This window comes from Gopherus flavomarginatus, chromosome 9 (genome assembly GCF_025201925.1).
Source record: "Gopherus flavomarginatus isolate rGopFla2 chromosome 9, rGopFla2.mat.asm, whole genome shotgun sequence".
NCBI lineage: Eukaryota > Metazoa > Chordata > Testudines > Testudinidae > Gopherus > Gopherus flavomarginatus.
The window spans coordinates 35,158,426-35,181,445 of record NC_066625.1 but is presented as its reverse complement, the minus strand read 5'-3'; the positions used below and the strand labels follow the sequence as shown (position 1 = coordinate 35,181,445).

Genomic DNA, 23,020 nt, shown 5'->3' with positions numbered 1-23,020 from the left:
TGCCACGTTCTCTTTGTCCTCCTCTCTGCCTTCTATCCCCTTCTTACTAGGCTTCCTCTCTTCTTCTAGGCCCTCCTCATCGTTCTGCCTTCTGCCCTGCTTTCCCACCACTGCCCTTCCATTTAAACCCCTTCCCTTCTCTATTTGCCCCCTTTCACCATTCTCCTCAATACCCACCCCAGGGCTATGGGATGAAACATGGCATCTCTCCACAAGGGCTAGGCCAATCAGAGCCTAAGAATGAGGCTAGTGCAATGACAGAAACACGGCTCTGCTCTGTTCTCCCAGGCCTCCAGCTGGCAAATTTGCTCTTTTCACAGGCCTCACTACCCAGCAGGGAACAGACCTCACTTCTCTCCCAGCGGCTCACTGGCTGGCAGGGACAGAGAATGTTCCAGTAAGCGTTCTCTCACCAGCACCTTTCCCCACTCAAAGCAGCAGCCAGCTACCCTGCAGCCTTGAATAGATACAGTGATTCTGTTTTGCAGAGTATGTCTTTGAATGGGTTCAGGGCTGCAAGGTCTGAACAAAGACCATCTTCAACTCAAAGCTACAGAAGCAGGGATGGCAGTGAAAAAATTCTACTTGTGAGCCACTTGCCACACCTCTGTCTGGTCATGCGTGGCTCCCGTTCCCCCTCTCTCCTGATAGCTGCTGCCCTCTGTTTCTCCTCCCTTCAATGAGAGCTGAAATCACTTGTGGTGGGGCAGTGTTTCTGCCCAGCCAGTTGAGAGCTAAAAATCACTAAGGGCTAGTCTACACTGGCAACATTAAAGCACTGCCACGGAGAAGCTTTATTGTGGCTTGTGTAGTCACTGCAGAGCTCCCAGCACTCTAAAAAACCCATCTCCATGAAAGGCATAGCCGCACTCCCAGCGCTGGTGCACTGTCTATACTGCTGCTTTACAGTGCTGAAACTTGCTGCGCTAGGGGGGGAAAGGGGGGTGTTTTTTCACAACCCTGAGCAAGAAAGTTGCAGCACTGTAAAGTGCCAGTGTAGACAAACCCTAAGAGACTGACCTGCAGAGGACACAGCAGAGAGGCAGGTTGCAGCAGAAGGTAACTGACGGGCAGCCAGCAAAAGTGGCAAGCAGTTGACTGGCAGGGTGGCAGGAACCACGGCTGGCCAGGTGGCTAGTGGAAAGGAACCATGGCTGGTGGGTAGCCAGCCAGAGCACATGCTCAGATGGCAGAGCAAGCAAGGTTCCCTGGGTGGGAGGTGAACTCACACAGATGCACCTCTGAACCCTGGGTCCTCACTGACCAAGGACAACCACTGTGAGTGGGGTATGGTGAGGGAGCAGAGGGAGCAAAGTAAAGGAACTTCTGGTTGTAGAACTCAAGAACATGAAGCAGAATACTCTGCCCCATGCACACTGAGGTGGGGGTCCTGCTCATAGTTTTATGATTATTAATCCTGCTTGGGGCATTTCCCCTAATTAATGTTGGGTGACTCCCCTCCTTTCATTAAAAGTTTATTTTCTACACTCAGGCTCTGTGCTTGTGAGTGGGAAGTATTGCCTCTCAGCGGTGCCCAGGGGTGGTGTATAATTTTCCCAGGTTACTGGGTGGGAGCTTGAGCCGGTTCTCTATTGTATTGTTGAAAAGGAACCTCTAGATATTGAACCCAGCCCTGGTTGCTGCCGCCTCCACCTGGCAAACGGGTTATATTAAGATAAGGAAATGAAGGGTTGACAATCAGGCACAGCTTCCTAATGGTGAGAACAAGCTGACCTTGCATATTCTCCCAAGCAAGGGGTTCTCACCCTTCCTTAAGTCACCTAACAAAGCACTGGAGAAAGTGCTGTAGGGAGCATCCAGAATTGCCAGCTGTGCACATGTAACTGGCTGTTGCTTTGAATGTGGAAGACTGGAGACAGAGGAAGAATAGTGCAGTGAATCAAGTTGCTTGCCTGGGTCTGGAGAGAACTAGATTCAGTTCCTGCTCCACTTCAGATTTCCTATACGACCACAGAAAAGTCATTTTGTCTTTGTGTTTCAGTTTCCCATCTATGAAATGGGAATACAGAATGTCCTCACCTCGCCTGGGTGTCATGAGGGGGAATTTGTTAAAGATTGTGTGGTGCTCAAATACCATGGCAATAGACACCATAAATGTATAGTAGATTTCACTTAATAGCAACGTTGATATTAACAACTTCTGCTTAATGGCAACATCCTGCTGGGAACCAATCCCATCCCATTCACAGCAGGATTAATGGGATTTGGATATTGGCAAAAGGCATGCCACTTATTAGCAACTGTAGGCAGGTTTGCAAGGCTACAGCAAGATAAGAAAGTGCTAGGATGTACCTTCTCTGGTTGAAGCCCTGCAAACCTGTCTGTGCACAGGGAGCACACAGGAGATAAGGGATTGTAGGCTAGGAGGCAAGGCTGTGGGCCGGGCAGTAGCAGGGAAGGTGGCTGCAGCCCAGCTGTTGGATCTGCATGGTACCTCTTCCTCCCCTTTCCAGGCTGTGTCCTGTCAGGTGACTGCATGCAGGGAAAGAAACATTGGAATGTGCCTGAGCCCAGACGCATGGAGTACACAGGGAGAGGTACAGTGTAGCCCCTGGGACCTCCAGCATCCCTGCTCGCCATAGGAAGCCTCAGCATCCAAGCTGCAGTCCTGGCCCCAGAGGTAGGTTTGCAGGCTGCAGCCAAGGAAGGCATGCCCCAGTGTTTCCTTCCCTGGCTGTAGCCTCACAACCCTGCCTTCTTATTAGCAACTGCTGGATAACAGCAACTTTTTGCTGGCAACCAAAGGGTTCTAATAAGTGGAATCTACTGTATCTAACATAACAGAACCCTTCAGGGATGGATTAACTGGCTAAACTGATCTTTTCCACCTGAAATTTCAGTGATCTCCAGCTAGGTTCAGAGTTAAATTCCCATTGAGATAAATGGAGAAGTTCAGAGTTTTCTTAGGGACTGATCCAACCCCCAATGAAATCCATGAGACTCTTTCCCTTGGCTTCGATGCACATTAGGTCAGGCCTTAAAGCTCTAGTTTCAGGCTGTTTGTTGGCAGACTCAAGAAGACAACAGTGCATCAGCTCCTACTTGAAAGACTCCATAGAAGACAGAAGGGTTAGAATCCTAATTTTTTAAATAAATCCAAGCTTATATTCTATAGAAATGGAATGGACTGCCGGCAGCCTGAAAGGAACTCTCCATCCCATGGGTCCCGGACTGTGACCTAGTGTAATTCATATATTATATTACTACCCGCACAGCACCCTACTGACAATCAATGGAATTAAGGCTCTTAAGTGCCTAGTTCCCTCTTGACAATGAGATGTAGGCTCCTCAGTCAGTTGGGCATTGCAATGCTGAGCACAGCAACGCCTAAATACCTGTAAGTCTGGGCCTTAGTGTTTTGAAATTATAATTAAGTGCCCTCTGGTTGAGGGGAGTGTCACCTCAGCAGTATTTCTGCAAAACCCAGTCAAATGCCACATTAAAGCAGGACTATTGATGACTATTTTCAGCTCAGATACCATGGCGTATCTGAGCTGACAGGAGTCAGTTGGGTAACGAGATGTTGAAGGTCTTCCTGATTTGTTTTAATGCGTGTACCGGTAGTTTACCAGTTTTCACACTCCCGTAACTCGCATTACTGTATGAACCCAAAGAGGAACAGAGCTAACTCCACAGCACTCTTTGCAGATGGTTACCTTTACAGCCAAAACTTTAAGGCCAAGATTCTCTGCTTTGCCAGTTATGGCTTGCTAAATCTCAAGGGTGCAAGCCTGAGCCCTGGCATAGGTTAGAGTAGCCTGGGGACTTTTCTAGCTTACTGCCTACCATCCGTAAGGGATTATAAAATCAGATGAACACAGCTGGAGCACAGCATAATAAATAATAAATAAGCTGGAAAAGGGCCAGATACACTGGTACTGCACCAGCTAACATTTCCCCCACGCCAAGGGAATTCGCAGCTGGCCAGATCCAACCTGTTTCTAGACCCTTTGAACTGGCAGCACAAGAGAGAATATAGCCTTAAAGTTCTCACATAATAGAATTAACTACACCATCTCTAATTAACTTATCTTAGTTTGAAGCCATTCTGGAGTTAAGGCAGTAGTAATTAATTTTTTTTTCATTAAATAAGAGATTTTAGTCTTGTTTCAGACAATTGTCAAATATTTTATTAGACAAAAGAGAAGTATTCAGGGGCCATCTGGTGACTGTTTGATGTATCATTGCTACATATAATCCCAGCATAACCAGAGCAAAGAAATCTGATGGCAATTTGAAGAGTATCCACAGGCCAAGTTCAGCACAGGAAGCATCTCGGGCCATTTTTACATAGATGTGTTTCTGAACATAATCACTATTTAAATTAAAAAAACTATGTTAAAATAACATTAGGGGCTAAATTCTGCATTCAGTTACTCCAGAAACACAGTGGTGTGAGTGAGTTATACATCAACAGTGTAAATGAAAACAGAATTGGGCCACGAGGATCTACTTTAAACCTACAAATTCTGATTTAGAGACACAGCAACTCAAAAATCGCACTTCAGTCAGAAAATGTTTCAGCTACTATTCCTACGAGCAGTCGCATCAGATAAATATAACTGAAATATAAAAGAATTATTTTGTTCTATTTTTGTTTGTTTACTTTGTGCATTTGACAGTTTTGAATATAGTTTCACCTAGGTGAAAGGCCCTATGCACTAGTTAAGAGGGGGTGAATTTTATCTTGTTGCCCTGTTAAGTCAGGTAGGGCCTGATCTGGCAAAAAGACTACGCAGATGAGTAGCTTACTCACACAGGTATAGTTACTCATCAGTGAAAATCTTTGAAGGATCAGGCTCTTAGTTCATTTTCCTTAAAAAAAAAAATAGGAAAATATCATTCAAGAGCACTGAAGTTGGCAGGCTACTCAGGGGTAGCTGGCACAGAAAGGGAGGATGATCCAGAGGTTATGTTGCTAGCTTGGGACTCTGGAAACCCAGGTTCAATGACCTGCACTGTGACCTTGAACAAACCACTTCATCTCTGTGTGTCCCAGTCCCCCGTCCCAGATATGTTGCAAGGACAACTGCATTAAAGAGCACGATGCAGTCAGATACTATGGCAATGGAATCATATAAGTACCTTAGCTAGATTGGTGAATGATCAGAAACCTCATTTTTTAAATTATCTGATTTCAGGTTGTCTTTCACTCTGTCTTTAACTCAAGTAGTTCAGTAGTTCAAGGCTTTTTGCTTATATTTTGGGCCAAACTCTACTTTCAGTCACACTGTGTAAAGCAAGAATAACTTTCACTGAATTTGGCCCATTATAGGAAATGCAATATGTTTAGTCACAGGGGCTACATTCAGCTATGACATTATTGGCAGGTAAGTTCCAGCTCATGTGTCTGATCATGCTCTCACTGACATCCATGACAGCTTTGCCATAGAATCCAATGGAATCAGGAGTGCAAGTGAGTCAGAAAGAGGTGTGGTAGCATGAATGGTGCTGATTTGACACTAGGGGTATGTTTATATTGCATCTGGGAGCATCCCTCCCAGTCTGGGTCCACATACTTGTGCTAGTGGGGCTTTCACTAGTGTGCTAAAAATGATTGTCTAGCGCTAGTCCCACTGACACAAGTCTGTGGACCCAGACTGGGAGGTTGGCTCCCAGATGCAGGATTGACATACCTACTAGGTCGACATATCTAGGAGAGTATGCAAGATAAGTAACTTTAAAAGGCAAGTGCCACTACTTTATCTTTTATCTTTTTTTTAAATTGTTTTACCTGCAACCAACATATCTTCTCCATCACTGCACATAACCTACACTTATTTTTGTCCACCTACTGAAACCAAATCTGTGAAACTTATGTTATTGCTTAAACCCCACATGTACCTTACAGAACTGTTTACATCCCCACTCAGTTAGACTTTCATGAACATTTCATCTACTTATGACAGGTCCGAATCTGGCCCAACGGAACAAGGGTAACATTTTCAAAAGTGCCTGCGTGACTTAGGAGCCTAAGTCTCATTTTAAAAAGTGATCTAGGTATTTAGCAGTCTAAGTCTCAGTGAAAGTCAATAAGACTCAGACTCCTAAATGTCAAAGTCATTTTTGAAAATTGGACTTAGGGGCAGATTTTTAAAGGTATTTAGGCACCTAACGATGCAGATAAGTGCTTAGTGATATTTTCAAAACATTTAGGTGCCAAACTCTCCCTTGATTTCAATTAGTGTTTTGAAAATCTCACTAGGCACCTATCTGCATCTTTAGGTGCCTAATTACCTTTGAAAATCTGGTCCTTACTCTCATAAGTCACTTATGCATTTTTGAAAATGTTACCCCAGATCTAATGATTCTTGATCATGCTATTGCCACTCTGCTGAAAGCAGAAACTGTGAACAGAGTTTGACTGAATTAGGTTAAGCTAAGGCAACAGTGATGAAATTAAGTCTGAATTTTGTTGCGTTGAAGAGTTGAAATGAGACCTTTTACGTAATCGTCACACAGTTTATAAAAACTCAGTATTACTTTCTAACAACTCTGTGCAGAGATTCTGAGCTTCTGTAATTATTATTCAGTTCAATTACTGATGTACATTAGGATGGTCAGGAGTCCCATGTTCCAAATCTGCATGTCTATCGCTGCCAAAAAAAGTATATAGAAAACAAATTTGATAGTGTGCTACTCTCTCAGAGACTCTAGTTTGTTCTTTATTTTATATATGAATTTGGTTTTAGATATTTTCATTTCCAAATCTCTGAGCAACACAGCTGCCAAATTATAGCTTCTTCAGTTTCAGATGTCAAAACATTCTCAGTTTTTCTGCTTCTGTCTGTGCAAATAAAAAAAGAAAAGAAAGAAGAAAGAAAAAACTGTTCTAATTTGAAGCCCAGGAATGCTGCTAACTGTCAACGTGAATTTCAAATAACTCTAAAGAGGACGAGGTTGTCTCTGATGGATTATATTGACATATTTTTAGTTTCTCTTTTTAATTTTAATACTAGATTTTCATGAACAAGAATTGGATAGAAGCTGCCCACAGATTGCATTCAGTGTGGGCTGTTCTCTGGTTGGCTCCAACACAGTGCATCATGAATTTAGTTATGGTTGGGAGACTGAAATTAGCATTGGATTAGGGAGTCTTTTACCTTTATTACATGGGTTCAAATCTAACAAAGGTTGGTAGTGATCAAAATGTATAGTGTTTGGTGCAATATAAGAAATTAGTTGGTGGGACTCAATCTATTTCCAAATGAACGAGTGCCCACATTTTAACCAACACTTACAGGAGCTCATTAACAGCTTCTGACAGGCCACAAACTCAACACGTTTGCAGACTACAGATAAGAAACCCTTACAGAAGGTCCCTCTAGAACAAGAATTAAACCCCTTAGCGGAATGCTATGTGAGAACTATGCACTCATTGCTCTTGCTGATCCTCCTCTATAGACACAAAGGACTTCAGCTGGTAGGTTTGTCAATCCAACACCTTTCATCAGTGGTAAATCCAATGTTTTAAAAATGAATATTTAAGATGAAGATTTACAAACGAGCAAACTTGAATGGACCATCCCCTGTCAAGTGCATTTAGACCACAAGACTTTAGCACTAAGTGAAATGTTTTCTATTGTTGCTAAGCCAAAGCGTTTGCTACCAATGGACCTGGAGCAAATATAGGGGAAAATCCTGCTCCATCACCATCCTCTGTGGGGATGGAGGGCACTGCCAGCAGCAAAATCAGTGCAGTGAGAAAACCAGGACTAAATATATAGATCTCATGGAAATGAGAAATGATCCCCTTCTCTGAGCCTTGTTTTAGGCTTCAGAGAGTTCAAATGGCTTTGTGATTTCTTAAGAACACTGTCGGCAAAGATCAAACACTGCAAGGAAAGAAACTAATTAAAATCACAATTCTCCTTTCACACCTGCTGCCTATCCAGAGGTGGCTGCAGTACTGAGAGCCAAGATGCTGGGGATAGGAGGCCAAATCAAAGCTAGGAACTTATTTAAAACCATAAAAATAGACTTAATTTTTTAAAAAAGAAACAAGAACTCTGGGTGAAATCCTGGCCCTGCTAAAGTTAGTGGCAAAACTCCCATAGACTTCAATGTAGCCAAGATTTCACCCCACATCCCCAGCAGTGGGAGGCCTTTTGGGAAATGCAGAAGGTGTTCTCCACAGGCACTGGTCTGGAGGTGGAAGCAGGTGCATAAGTAAAAGAGAATAGCTCTTATGGCCAGGCATGGCAGAACCATGAAGCTAGCCCATGAAAACAGAGACATAAAACAATCTTAAAGTATTAGAATGAAAAGGTCTTTTGGACTTTGAGGTCATGGCTAGATTTGTCCCAGAATTTTCAAAAGGGGGTCAGCAGGAAGCAAGACACTCTAAAAGGAGCATTCCTATGCTGAGCTACTAACCAGGTGAAACAAAACAGGAGTTTTCTCTGCCATAGGCTGCTTTCCAGTGACTGAGTGTTGAGGCTGCAATCGCTCCAGCTGCTCCTGGAGTCTCTGCCTCCTGTGCTTCTCTTTCATCTGCTTTTTCTTTAGGGACAGCTCTCTCAGGCTTTCTTCTGCCCTGCAAAATATAACAAACATACAGATCCTCTCTAGCTAACAGAGCCACACACCCTTGCACTCCTAGGTTGCAGCCAGTAATATGCTCTCCAAGTCAGTGGTTTTCAACCTGTTTTCATTTGCAGACCCCAAAAAATTTTGAATGGAGGTGCTGACCCCTTTGGAAATCTCAGACACAATCTGCGGCCCCTCAGGAGTCCACGGACCACAGGCTGAAAACCACTGCTCTAGATGGATGCTTCCTGGAATGGCATTCAGAATCACCACTGATGACCTTACTCCAAACTGTCTAGTACCTTGGGGATTCTGCTGCTTTATTTAGAGGGGGCTCTGGAGCACTTCCTGAATGCAGAGTGTCTTCAGTCTCTTTCTGGTTTTCCCTTGAAGGATCAGCTCTATGTTTCACATGGTTTGGCAAGGGAGGATTTCCCCTCTGTGAGTCTGAGTGCACCAGCCACCTGGAAGTCACCTTATTTGCTTCCCCTCTCACTCTTAGATAGCGTTTTCTCCTGATTTTCAGGGTGCCCATCTCTTCTGGGCTCTCAAGATCCTGGCTCACTCCTTCATCTCTTAGCACCTGCTTAGAGGCCTCGTTAGCAAGAGGCTGAGATGCTTCTTTACGGAAGTTACGGAGTTGCTGCAACAGCAGGCTTTTCCCAGTGCAATCCCTGAAAATTAAAAATCAAATGTATTAAACCAAGGTAGAGCGTTATAATTAGCAGATCCTTACTGAGAAACCTAATTTGACTGGCAGCGCAAAGCAGGGCACAGAAGACCACCCAGATAATGGTTTTTGATGTCCTAACATTAGCTCAAAAATGATAGAATATGCCACCATGAACCCACCTGGAATTCTTTGGGCATCCAGGTAGTTCAGTTAGACATTGCTGGATCAATCTAGGGTAGTAACACTATGAACCTCAACAGCACTCATGAGGCTCTGGTGACATTGTCCTTTGTCATGAGACTAGTTATTTGCCTCTACATAAGAAGAGATAGAGGGGATGGCCAGTTACACTCTGACTTTTTACTGCAGTGGGCTGTGATCTAGAGTGATTTATGGTACAGACAGCTCCTGGCTCTAGAGATGGAGGGATAACATTTTCAAAGGCCCTTACATGACTCAGGAGCCTATGTCTCCTTTCCAAAAGTGCCATATGCACTTTGGAGCTCAAATCTCATTGAAAGACAATGGGATTTAGAAGCCAAGTCACTTTAGAAAATGGGACATGGGGGCCTTTGAAAAGTTTACCCTGGCCCTCCATGCAGCTGTCCTGGGTTAGATATTTGACTGGCATTTCACTCACTCTTCCTGGTTGTCAGGCAGAGGAGCACAATGCCTGTCTCAGGGGCACTCAGGAAATGGACTTCTGGTCTGGAAGTCATAGAGTCCACAGGTCCCCTCATGGAACCCTTTTCCCATCCAGCAGCCAGTCAAGTATAAAGAGAGAGGATAAGATTCCCCCCAATAATTCCTACCGGAGATAGAAGGGAGATGGGGGAGTCCTTCTCCCTCCTAGCACTTGAGGAAATGAGACTGTTAAATTATCAGCATCACAATTCTGTGATTTCCCTGGGTGATGATAATGCAAAGTTATGGCATCACATTGCAACACAACATCAGGACACAATTGTTTTGTGGCTGCATGTCATTTTGACGATGAAGGGGCTCCCAAGCTGTTTGGTAAAGGGTGAGGGCCACCAGTTTTGGGGCTGATTGCAGTGTCAGGAAAGGAGCATCACAGATGTCACTGCTCAGTTCTGAAAGAGTCAGCTGAGAATTATCTGGCCCCAGAGAAGTGGCTTTGTGTTGTCCGAGTTTGATATTACAGTGTTCTGGCTCTGCAGAGTATACGCCTGCATGCTATTGTGAATTATTCAAACTAACCTTGTACTTTTCAGAACACAGAGTATTCTACAGCTAGGCTTCCCACTTCTATTTTCTTAAGGGTCTCCTCTTTTCTCTCTCTTATTAGGAATCACCACTTTAACCTGTGACCTCTTCTAGAGACGACAAGACTCTCCTGGACACCTGAAACCCCTGGTTACTGTAAGGATTGTACCATTAAGGAGAATGACTAAGCAGTGTGGGTTTGCGAACACCTCCCCTGCCAGATACTGAAAATAATGAATGTGAACTGAATGACATTCTTAGCATCCACAAGGCCGGGGCCTCAGATTCTAAATCTGTTGCCAGGTAAACTGCTAATGTAAGTGTAGGGCGATAATTATTCCTTCCTGACCTTGCCTTGACTATGCATTGATAGCAGTGGCACCAGCAGAATGCCTTGGTATAATAGACCTTGGACAATCATGAGTCATTTGCAAGAGCAAAGAGGGTAAGTTAGCAGTAAGGATCCCACTAACACATCACCATGTCCCTGCAGTGATTCTGATCGGATACTTATCTGTCTCCAGTAGGAATAGATATGACAATTAAAGTACTTCTGTGCTTGCTTCTCCTCCTGAGAGGCAACTAGTGGGGTAGGGTGAGGACACTGGTGACTTAATCTGACCCTGCTCCATATGGAAATTCAGTGAATGAACCAAGCGGAGTTTGGTGGCCCTGCTAGGGAGATGAGGTGGGAAATGTCAGGGGCCAGAGGTGGTGCACGAGTACAGAGATTTCTCACACATGGCCCCGGGGATCTGCCAGGTTTGAGGGCACTTCTGTACAGGGCCGGCTCCAGGCATCAGCCAAGCAAGCTTGTGCTTGGGGTGGCAGATTCTAAGGGGCGGCATTCCATCCAATCCTAGGGCGGCATGACCGCCTTTTTTATTTTTTGTTCGCTGCTCTGGCCACCCTGTAGGGGGCAGCGGTGCGGAGGAGGGGAGCACCCTGCTGGGAGCCGGCTGCGCACTCAGTCTGCCCCAGCCAGTGCCAGGTCTGCAGCAAGCCCGTCAGCCCACGTCCTTCCCTCCCCGCCAACTGGAGCGGCACGGAGCCCTCCTGGCAGGCAGCGTGGCGGGAGGGGCTGAGAGGTGAGGGCACTGGCTGAAGGAAGCCCTGGCTGCCCCACTTCTCTCTCCCCTTGCTCTGCTAGCTGGGGAACGCACTCCACTGCATGTCTGCTAGCTGAAAGTTTGCACCTTCGCTCCAGCCACCCCGCAGGTTTGTTTTGGTTTTTTTTTGCTTGGGGCAGCAAAAAAGCCTGAGCCAGCCCTGCTTCTGCATCTCTCTGAGGAGATCTTCAGAGATTTCTCCTTCCTGCCGGCTTTACCCTGGGAGGGGACCAGCTAGATTCTAGTCCAGTGTAACTCAGGTGTAACTCCACCCAGATCAGTAGAATGACAACAGCACAAGGCCCAAGTAAATGAGATCATAATTCAGCCCAAGGGTTTTCTGCCTGCTCAGATCACCAGATTTCTTAAAGTGGAAACAGTAATATTTGTCAAGCATTTTTTTTTTAATTTTTAGCAATTTTAAAACCAATCAAAATTCATTTGAGCAGGTTTTGCTTTATATGACTCCAGATTTACCCTGGTGTACCGCCCAGTGATTTCAGTGGAGTTTCTCTGGATTGATACCAGCACAAATGAGTGTGCCTGATCGTTCCTGCTTGGATCTGGCTTCTGACTATTCTCAGCTGCTAAATCATTCCGAGTGGTTGGGCTCTGTTCCTTGGCGAATCATTTATTCTTTCAAAACTATTTTTAAAGAGAAGAGTAATTGTCTCTACCAAAAACAGAACAAAACAACATGTTCTGCTTGTTCCTTCTACTGCTCTAATTCAGGTATAAGTGCATCATTAAGATCCAGGAAACAGCTTCTAAAGATAACACTGCGCATACATGAGTGAAACATTTAGGCCTTGACTCAGCAAGGTACTGTGACAAAGTTCCTCCTCTACCTTGGTGGATCCTGCGCTTATTGGCAGATTTTGCTCACCTCAGTGATCTTCCCCACAGTCTGAATCAGCTCCTCCTGTGTCTGATCAGGAGTTGGGAGGTTTGGGGGGAACCCGGGCCCACCCTCTACTCTGGGTTCCAGCCCAGGGCCCTGTGGATTGCAGCTGTCTATAGTGCCTCTTGTAACAGCTGCATGAAAGCTACAACTCCATGGGCTACTTCCCCATGGCCTCCTCCAAACACCTTCTTTATCCTCACCACAGGACCTTCCTCCTGGGGTCTGATAACGCTTGTACTCCTTAGTCCTCCAGCAGCACACCCTCTCACACTCAGCTCCTCTTGCTCCCAGCTCCTCACACACACTTCCTCTCCTCTGGCTCCTCCTCATCTGACTGGAGTGAGCTCCTTTTTAAACCCAGGTGCCGTGATTAGATCACCTGCAGCCAATCAAGGCAGGCTAATCAGCCTGTCTGTCTTAATTGGTTCTAGCAGGTTCCTGATTACTCTAGTGCAGCCCCTGCTCTGGTCACTCAGGGAACAGAAAACTGCTCATCCAGTGACCAGTATATTTGCCCTCTACCAGACTCCTGCACCCCACTGGTCTGGGTCTGTCACATATCCCTCCCCCCTGCTCAACACCAAGGGGTTGGGCAGCTTGGGAAGCCACACAGTGCACATGTGACAAGCCATCGGCATTGCCGTGACAGCTGCCTGCTCTGTGTTGCACATGGAACTGGAAAGGTTGGAGGGATATGAACCACCTGGTCACCCTTGTGTTCTTCTCCTTGTTCCGCTGCATCCATTGAAGAGGGGCATGGTCGGTCACGAGGACGAATCTGCGCCCGAGCAAGTAGTAGCACAATGCTTCCATGGCCCATTTTACGGCAAGGCACTCTCTCTCTACCACTGCATATTTTTGTTCCCTCGGAAGGAGTTTCCTACTGAGGTAGAGAATTAGGTGTTCCTCCTCCCCGACCATCTGTGATAGAACGGCCCCCAATCATACTTCCAATGCATCTGTCTGCAGGATAAATGCCTTGGTGAAATCAGGGGCTATCAGTACGGGGTTACTGCAGAGGGCAGTCCGTAGGTCTGTGAATGCTTCCTCTGCTGCGTCAGACCAGCTCACCAGATCAGGTCCACGGGCTTTCACTAGGTCTGTCAGGGGGCTTGCCCTTGTGGCAAAGTGGGGGATAAATCGTCGGTAATACCCCACTACATCTAGGAATGCCCAGACTTGTTTCTTGCGACGTGGTCGGGGCCAATTTTGGATGGCCTCCAACTTGTTCACTTGGGTTTTACCAGACCTTTTCCCACAATGTAGCCAAGATATTTGGCCTCTGTAAACCCTACAGCGCACTTGGCAGGTTTTGCTGTAAGGCCAGCTCTCCTGAAGGTATCAAGGACTGCCTCCACCTTCTCTAGGTGGGTTTCCCAGTCTGAGGTACGAATGACCACATCGTCCAAGTAGGCAGCAGCATAACTCTTATGCGGGCATAACAGCTTGTCCATGAGGCTCTGGAAAGTAGCTGGGGCCCCATGTAGTCCAAAAGGGAGGACAGTATATTGAAAAAGACCCTCTGGTGTAGAGAATGCAGTCTTTTCCTTTGCTTCTTCCGCAAGGGGAATCTGCCAGTACCCCTTTGTCAAGTCTAGAGTAGTCAAACACCGGGCATTACCCAGACGGTCCACTAGCTCATCTATGCGAGGTATGGGGTACGGGTCGAACTGGGATACTTCGTTTAGTCGCCGGAAGTCGTTGCAAAACATTGTGGTGCCATCAGGTTTGGGCACCAGCACGATTGGGCTGGACCACCGACTGTGGGATTCTTTGATGATCCCCAACTCCAGCATTTTTTTAAATTCTGCTTTTATTTCCTCCCTTTTGGCCGCTGGCACCTGATAGGGCCTCATTGTTATTCTGGCCCCAGGGTTCACGACGATGTGGTGATATGTCTCGGTTGTTCGACTCGGTTTTGTCGAGAACACATCTTGGTTCCGGAAGATCATCTCAGACACCTCATTCTTCTGGTCTGGTGTTAAATCGGGAGACATTCTCACCTGTTTGGAAGGCTTGTTTTCCTAGGTTAGGTCTTTTTGGACAGTTACGCCTGCCTCTTGTGCGTGCCAGGGTTTCAGAAGGTTGATGTGATAAATCTGTTCTTGTTTTCGACATCCTGGCTGCCGCATCTTGTAGGTTACTTCCCCCACGGGTTCAACCACCTCATAGGGTCCCTGCCATTGGGCCAGAAGCTTGCTTTCTGCCATGGGTACCAACACCATCACCCGATCCCCTGGTTGGAACTGTCGGACTTTTGCCTGGCGATTGTAATGGGTTCTCTGGGCCTCCTGGGCCTTTTCCAAATGTTCCTGTACAATAGGGGTGACCCAGGCTATCAGGTCTCGCATCTATATTACATGTTCTATTATATTTCTCCCCTCACTGGGTTCCTCTTCCCAGATCTCTTTGGCAACATCTAGTATGCCACCGGGGTGACACCCGTATAATAACTCGAAGAGGGAAAACCCAGTTGAGGCCTGAGGTACCTCCCGATAGCGAACATAAGATAGGGTAGTAGGGTGTCCCAATCCTTCCCGTCCCGACTTACCACCTTCCAAATCACAGCCTTGAGGGTTCAGTTAAACCTTTCTACCAACCCATCAGTCTGCGGATGGTAGACTGAAGTTCTCAGGGTATGTATATGGAGCAGCTTACAGAGGTCCTTCATTAGCTTTGACATAAATGGGGTTCCTTGGTCTGTTAATATCTCCTTTGGTAGCCCCACTCGGGCAAAGATCCCCACCAGCTCTTTGGCTATCATTTTAGAGGCTGTGTTCCGCAGGGGGACGGCTTCTGGGTAGCGAGTAGCATAGTCCAAAACAACAAGTATATATTGGTGGCCCCGAGCCGTCTTCTCCAGGGGTCCCACTAGGTCCATGGCTATTTGCTCAAAGGGGACTTCTATGATGGGAAGGGGTACTAAAGGTGCCCTCAGGTGGGGACGGGGACTGTGCAGCTGACACTCCGGGCAGGATGCACAGTACCTCCGCACTTCTTCATGTACTCCGGGCCAGAAGAACCATCGTAGGACTCATGCCAGGGTCTTCTCTACCTCTAAATGGCCCTCAAAGAGATGACTATGAGCAAGACTTAATACAACATTCTGGTGTTTTTGAGGTACTAGGATCTGCTGTACCTTCTGCCCCTGTACTGGTGCAACCTGGTAAAAGAGATTCTTCTTTATTATGAAGTAGGGTCCTGGTCCCTGGGTTTTCCCTTCCACGGAGTCCCCATCTATTTCAGTCACCTCCTTCTTAATGTTGTCGTACCTTGGGTCTTCAGCCTGGTCCCATCCAAAATTTCCTCTCCCGGGGCTAATCTGCCCAAGATCTAGGGGCCCAGTCTCTGTTACCTCTACTGGTTCAGAAGTGTTAGGGTGGGGGTCAGACTTGGGGGCTTCTCCCTCCTGGATGGCCTCCTTTTCAGCTGCTCGGGTCCGCCTACCTACAAGAGCGACCCTCTGGCTTTGAGTCAGTATTCGGGTTCCCAAGGCCTTAGCTGCCCTCCTTTCCCTTTTTGACTTTCTACCCTGTCTGGGAATGGAAAATAAATCTGGGGATATTTCAGAGAAAACTGGGGGTTGACAGTCTACTTTGGATGCCTCACTAACTTCAGGGTTCCCCTTTTCCTCAAATCCTTCTACTGGGAGTAAGTTTCCAAACCCTGGGAAGTCCCTCCCTATGAGCACCGGGTATGGGAGTTTAGGGACTACACCTGCTGCTACCTCAGTAGTGTTCCCCTGAATCTCGAGTTTTACTGGGATGGTGCGGTAATAACCAACTGTCGCATGGATGCATGTTATCCCTGTACGTTTAGCCCACAGCAGCTGACTACACTTGACGAGCTTCCCCGAGACAAGCGTGATAGCACTCCCCGAATCAACCAGTGCCGTGGTCTTTACCCCATTTAGTTTCACTGGTCTGGTGTACATATGTGGGGTTAGTGAGACCCCCACAAGGTGCATTAGGGAGCATGAGTCTGCCCAGTTCCCCAGGTTACACTGCATCAGCTCCTCAGCATTGGGACATTGTGCAGTTATATGTCCCCACTCCCCACAGGCATAACGTCTGTACGGAGCCCCAGGCATTCCCCAGTCTCTTGGTTTGGGCAATCTAACATCATGATCCTCTTCTCCTTCCATGCTCCAACTCTTTGTGGCCTCTGGTGGGCCTTCAGCCCCTCTCTTTTTCCACCTGGGCCCTCCTGGTGGCCCAGTCACCCGAGCTCAAGGGCTTGGTGCTGCTAGTTTAACTCGGGATGCCTCTTTCTTAACTGGTTGGGTCAGCTCCCTCGCCGTCCTTCGCCTCTCTACCAGTGCAACAACCTCATCATAGGTGGAGGGTTCGTTCTGGCTTACCCAGGCACGAAGATCTGGCAGTAGTCCCCTCATGTATTGGTCGATGACCAGAACCTCTAGTACCTCTTCCGGACTCTGGGACTCCATTCACAACCACTTTCGTGCGAGATGGATGAGGTCATACAATTGGGACCACGGGTTTTGTTTCCTGGTACCTCCACTCGTGATACCATTGGGCCCGCACCGCGGTCGTTACCCCAGATCTGGTCAGGATCTCTGCTTTCAGCGGGGAGTAGTGTGCTGCAGCCTCTTCAGGTAGATCATAGTAAGCCTTCTGGGCCTCCCCACACAGGAATGGGGCAAGGATGCCAGACCACCGATCTCGAGGCCACGCCTCCCGTAGGGCTGTCCTCTCAAAGCCCAGAAGGTATGCCTCTACATCATCGTCCCGCGTCATTTTCTGCAGCCAATGGCTGGCCTGTATGATCTGCGTCCCATCATGGCCGCGGTTCAGCTCTGTAAGGGTCTTTACCTGGTTTACCAGTTCCCGCAACATAGCCTGGTCTTGAGAAGCCTGGTCCATCAGCAGGTGATTAGTCTCTTGCTGCAACCGCACTGCCTCCTGTTGGGCAGCTGCCTGGACACGAGTAGCCTCCTGCTGGGCCTCCATAGCTTGTATCAGTGCCCGTACTAAGTCATCCATTGTGGTGAAAAAAAATAAAAATAAACCCTCTACCTTTTTCTTTTTTTTAAATCACCTTCCTTCTTCTGCCGTGCACACCAAATCCCACGCCTGACACCAGTTGTGACAAAGTTCCTCCTCTACCTTGGTGGGTCCTGCGCTTATTGGCAGATTTTGCTCACCTCAGTGATCTTCCCCACAGTCTGGATCAACTCCTCCTGTGTCTGACCAGGAGTTGGGAGGTTTGGGGGGAACCCGGGCCCGTCCTCTACTCCGAGTTCCAGCCCAGGGCCCTGTGGATTGCAGCTGTCTATAGTGCCTCTTGTAACAGCTGCATGACAGCTACAACTCCCTGGACTACTTCCCCATGGCCTCCTCCAAACACCTTCTTTATTCTCACCACAGCACCTTCCTCCTGGTGTCTGATAACACTTGTACTCCTTAGTCCTCCAGCAGCACACGCTCTCAGCTCCTTGTGCCTCTTGCTCCCAGCTCCTCACACACACTTCCTCTCCTCTGGCTCCTGCTCGCCTGACTGGAGTGAGCTCCTTTTTAAACCCAGGTGCCCTGATTAGCCTGCCTTGATTGGCTGCAGGTGATCTAATCAGCCTGTCTGTCTTAATTGGTTCTAGCAGGTTCCTGATTACTCTAGTGCAGCCCCTGCTCTGGTCGCTCAGGGAACAGAAAACTACTCATCCAGTGACCAGTATATTTGCCCTCTACCAGACTCCTGTACCCCACTGGTCTGGGTCTGTCACTGTACTTAATCATATACATAACTTTAAGCATGTGAGCAGTAACTACTCACATGCTTAAAGTTACGCACATGCTTAACTACCTTGCTGAATCAGGTCCCAAGTCTGGCAATAGGGAGGTGTTGGCCTCCCTGCATACAGAGGCATCTACAGTTCAGGAGTTCCTTGACTATTCACATTATACCCAGACAAATAAGGAGATCTTAGAGTTTTTCTTCCCACACATTGATCTAGCATTATTTATTGCAATGTCAGTTTCTAGCTTCTGTTTGATCATTTTCCTAAAGATGCTGGATATGAGTATATACCCATAGTCTTTTAAAATGTGTGATTTGGAGTTATTTAAAAACAATTTTCTCAAGTTACTCAAAGTGGCTCAGAAAAAAAAATAAGGCATTTTTCCTATTGTCTGTGTCTACTCTGCATGTGTCTTTTGAGCCATGTCTGTTTCATCTACTGACCAAAAAAAATGTTTTTTTTACTCCCAATATCCCTATAGATTCCATATAGCCGCAAAAGAGCAAGGGGAATTCTATTCTGCCTCAAGCATCAACAATTATGTTCTAACTCCAGCAGAAAGAACACAAGACTGATTTGCTAGATCCAGACTGAAACATTTTGTTTCAACTATTAAACTGAGCAGATTTGCTATTAGAATCACTGATGGATAGTATTTTAATAGGTGAGATCTCACTCAGTCTTTTTGGGGATCATTTCAATTTCATGAAAAGGTGAAGATTCATGTGGTTTGTACCATGGTCCTTGGGAAGAATCTTGCATTCTCTCCTGTGTTTTCTGTTCATCCTTAACTGTTGTATCCTCCTCATCTTCAGTAGAGCTGTCATTCAAGCTATGAAGCAAAGAGATCTGATTACCGGACACCTCTGTTCACAGTCACAATATTAACAACCAGCCTGAGGTATTTATCCACAGTGTGCTGTCTTAGTCATGCCTGAGATGCAAGCTTAAAACAATGGGATGTTAAAAAAAATTTATGGAGTCAGATCTGCAGCTGATATCAACTGGCACAGCTCCACGGACTTCACTAGAGCTAGGTTTACATAAGCTGAGGATTTGGCCCATAATGCAATAATAATTAAAAAAAAATCAATCTTTTATGTCTTTAAAAGTGCATGGAGACAGCTCCTCAGAGGCATCTTCCCAACAGCAAATACCCAATAACTGATGCATATCGTTTGATGCCCTAACAACATAATCCACTTAGTCAACATAACTCATCCTGGGGTCATGAAGGGCAATCTTATGCTTGTTTTTACTGGAACAACTTGCTTTTAGCTAAATTTAAGCTTGTAGTAAAATTTAACCTTCCGGTGGTTTAAATTAGAACTCCTTAATGAAATACATTTAGACCAGGGGTGTTAGGTGAGTGCATCTGAAACATCTACTTGGTCTTCATTATCTACAAGGTTTCTTCAGATTGCTGTTTTCTTCAAAGCCATTTTCTAGCCAGAACCATCACTAAGCATCTCTGGGAAAAGAGTACAGATGTCTCTGCTTAGTTGTTGATAAATATTGTCCATTCACCCTATGGACATGCTAGTGTCCATGCATCTTGGGGAGGAAGCAAATAGCTCTCTCATACTCATTAGCTTTAGAGGAGACTCTCTGCCAGAGCTTTTGGAGTCTTTGGAAAGAGGCCAATCTCCCAGAACTCGCCATCTAGGCACCTCATAGTCTCACAGGAAACTGAAAAAGTAGAGCCAGCAATCCCTTAGTTACCCATCTATCCTGGATTTATAGTTTCCCTTCCAAATGCTCACTCACTCCACCAGAGGGCTACCTTTCCAGACCAAGGGCAAGAGGAAGTGATACAGCAAAGAAAGCCTTTCATGGTACTGCTCACCATGAGCATGGGGTTTGCAACAACCTTCAGGTTCGTGCCCCTGGTCCCTTGTTTTTCACTAACATCAGACCCCAGAAGTTACCTTTGATTTTCAATGGATGGTAACACTGATTTGTGTGGTTTAGCATCCCGTAAATCAATGTACACTGTTGGGGGCTCTGCTGTACACTGCAGTTCTGGCATGTCCATACTTTGACAGCTCCAGGGAGGTGGCGGGAAGACAACTTTTCTGAGAACACAAATCATCATTTCAATGTATTATTATTTATCTTTCTGGGAGAAAAGTTCCAACAGGACATACATTTGGAATGAAAAATAGATCAAGAAAGGGACTGCACTCCGACTATTACACAGGTTCCAACTCACGGTCTCTGCACATGGTAGAAGAACACTACCATAAATGCCAAGATTCAAACTTCAGAGCTGCTGAATTCAACAGACATGACACAGAGTTCAGATCTGCATCCACAGCACCTTAATGACACAGGTCTGGGCTAGCAGGTCTGGGCTAGCAGGAGTTGAAATGCTAAAGATTTACAGTCTGTCTGTTTCCAAAAAGTCAACTGTACTAGACATCTTTGAGGAATCTCTGATTTTCAACTCAAACAATGACCTTGCTCAGTTGGAGGCACAGATAGCCATATAAATCAGCCTGACCAGACCGGGCAGAAAATAGTATTTTCTGATCCCCGCAGAGGAGATGCCTACACTTGTCTGCTTAGAGACCTGATAGTGATGCTCTGATTTTTATCCCCAGCTGTAGGGGGGAAATCTTCTGACCTCTTAGGACCCCTTGTCCCAGAGTTAACTATTATTTATTTCTCAACCACTGATGGTGAGGTGGCACTGCAGATCACAGAAAAAGACAGTCCCTGCCCTAAAGAGCTTACAATCTCAAAGACAGGCACAGGTTTGATTACTGTAACCTCCTCCTTGGGCTTCCCAGACAGTCCTCTCTCTCTCACTACCATGTACACAAAGTGCAGTCACTAAGACTACATCATATCACTCCCGTCTTTGAACACCTCCACTGGCTCCCCCACCTTCACCGCATCATGTTCACATTTCTTGTCCTCCCCTTCAATATCCCCATAACTCTGCCCTTCCCTAATAATCTGCCTTTGTCTGTTATTGATTTGCCCCAGTCCTCCCTGCTCTGCCAACGATGCCATCCTCGATACCCAGTTTGTCTGCTTCTTTCACTACCATTTCTTCCACACCACCCTCCCTGAGTGGGTCTGGAAGGCCACCGCCCTGTGCATTCAGAACATCCTCCCTGAGCGGGTCTGGAAGGCCACCGCCTCTGTGCATTCAGATTCCTCCTCAAGATCCAGTTCTATAGTGATGCCTGAAAGAAATTACACCCAGCTAATAATGGTGAGGTCAAGAGGCCATTGAGAGAAAATTCAACCCCAAACCCCCCATGGAATGATCAAAACATGGCCAATCATCACCCTGATCACTTGGTTTGTCTGCTTAACCCCATTCTCCCACACTTCATTCATTTCTCTTTTTAGATTGCAAGCTCTTCTGTGCTCTACTGGAAGACATAAGCAAAGACAAATACTCTGGGAGAGCCAGAGAAAGGAGGTTGTGTTTGTGCCCTTCCCCCTCTCCGAGAATGCTGCATGGAAAGGCACCTTACTGATGACAGTCAAACACTATGATATGGAGTACTGACCCTTAGTTTAGTCCCTCATCTTGGCAAGCCCTGCACTGCCTTGGATGTGTCTCTGTCTAGAGCTGGTCATTGTGGATTGAGTCAGCAAGGGAGGCGCTCACTTAAGGCCTGAGTCAGCACCCATGGAACTCAGTGGGAATCTTGACTTCAATGGGCACCTGATTGGGACCTTGTTACCACACGGCTGCACTGGGGTAGTTGGGGGAGCTGGTGAGCAGATTCAGATCATTCCACTTTGGATTTTTAAAGGACCCTAATGGAGTCAGATGCCTAAATCCCACTCAAATTCAATGTGAGTTAGGCATCTAACTCTCCTAGGGTCCTTTGCCAATCCCACCCTTTGAGAGCGACAGGCTCTATGAGCCGTTCACTGCTGAAAGATTGGCTGCATGCATCACAACCTTTTTCAATGGATTGGCCTGGGTAGCTCTTGTTAGCTTTGCTTTTCAACACTATCATAAACACATGCAATTCCTCACCTTAAGAAAATAAAAATACTGTGCCACCTTCCTACTGTGCTATTAAATTCCTGCAAGGTACAGGGCTATGGAAAGGCCAAGTGAAATCATTCATTCCCAGGCATTCTTACTACAGTCCCAACCATAATCACCCAGTATGTGCAAAAATTAACTCCTAGAGAGCAGGACCTACTTCTGATCTCCTTGGTGTTCTTGAAAGTGAGCAAGTGTGGCCAATGGCTTCCTGTGGCGTGGAGACAATGCCTTGGATTGCTTGGCACACAACTCTTCTAGCTTTTCCATGAGCCTACTTTGAGATCTAGCAATCAAGGCCTCTATGGATGAACAGAGATGACAGAGAACTATTTACTATAGTCTTGTTATAAGAAGAGCCTCCAACTTCCCCTTTCGTGCCTTATCACTTTCTCTACAGAGTGTCACAGACACAAGAGTGGTAAGGAGTGTATTGCTAGGTAGCGGCAGTCAAAATCTGGTTTCCCTTCAAAACCAGGCCAACAGTTTAATTTTTAAAGAAACTTAAAAAAACCTATGCGTAAGGTTCTAATGGTCTATCCTTCCTTTGCTCCTGACTGCCAGCACTCAGCTTGTGCCACGGCATTCCCTGAAAGCTGGCCTCTGGAGTGCTGATATAGCATGACAGGACAGATAAATAGGGCCAGATTCAGCAGGGAATAGAAAAGAACATAAACCAGTGTAATTTACACCTTCTTCTGCCTCCTTGTCAAGCCACTTACAGTGACTTACAGTCCCTTGGGTCAGTGTAAAGAAACGCAACTTACACTCATTTACCCTTCCA

The 23,020-nt window shown here is 46.4% G+C and overlaps 2 protein-coding genes across 12 annotated transcripts in view; both read right to left on the bottom strand.

Annotated features, from left to right (window-relative positions):
• XPO6 (exportin 6) overlaps positions 1-17,961 on the bottom strand; it is a 453,699-nt gene extending 435,738 nt beyond the window's left edge. Inside the window, exon 1 of one of the 2 annotated variants that reach the window (XM_050968134.1) lies at positions 17,946-17,961. The gene's annotated coding sequence lies outside the window, so the exon portion shown is untranslated. Of the gene's footprint in view, positions 1-12,762; positions 12,779-17,945 lie in introns of those variants that run through there. The other variant, XM_050968135.1, reaches the window with a different exon arrangement.
• The window catches only part of DNAAF8 (dynein axonemal assembly factor 8), a 155,524-nt gene that overhangs the window by 111,027 nt on the left and 21,477 nt on the right, over positions 1-23,020 (bottom strand). For 9 of the 10 annotated variants that reach the window (XM_050968041.1, XM_050968046.1, XM_050968042.1 and 6 more), the window contains exons 6-10: positions 22,397-22,538; positions 20,147-20,293; positions 18,955-19,050; positions 8,853-9,224; positions 8,398-8,557 (exon numbers count right to left, since the gene is read on the bottom strand). In XM_050968041.1, coding sequence (XP_050823998.1) covers positions 8,398-8,557; positions 8,853-9,224; positions 18,955-19,050; positions 20,147-20,293; positions 22,397-22,538 — 917 coding nt within the window. The remainder of the gene's footprint in view (positions 1-8,397; positions 8,558-8,852; positions 9,225-18,954; positions 19,051-20,146; positions 20,294-22,396; positions 22,539-23,020) is intronic. The other variant, XM_050968050.1, reaches the window with a different exon arrangement.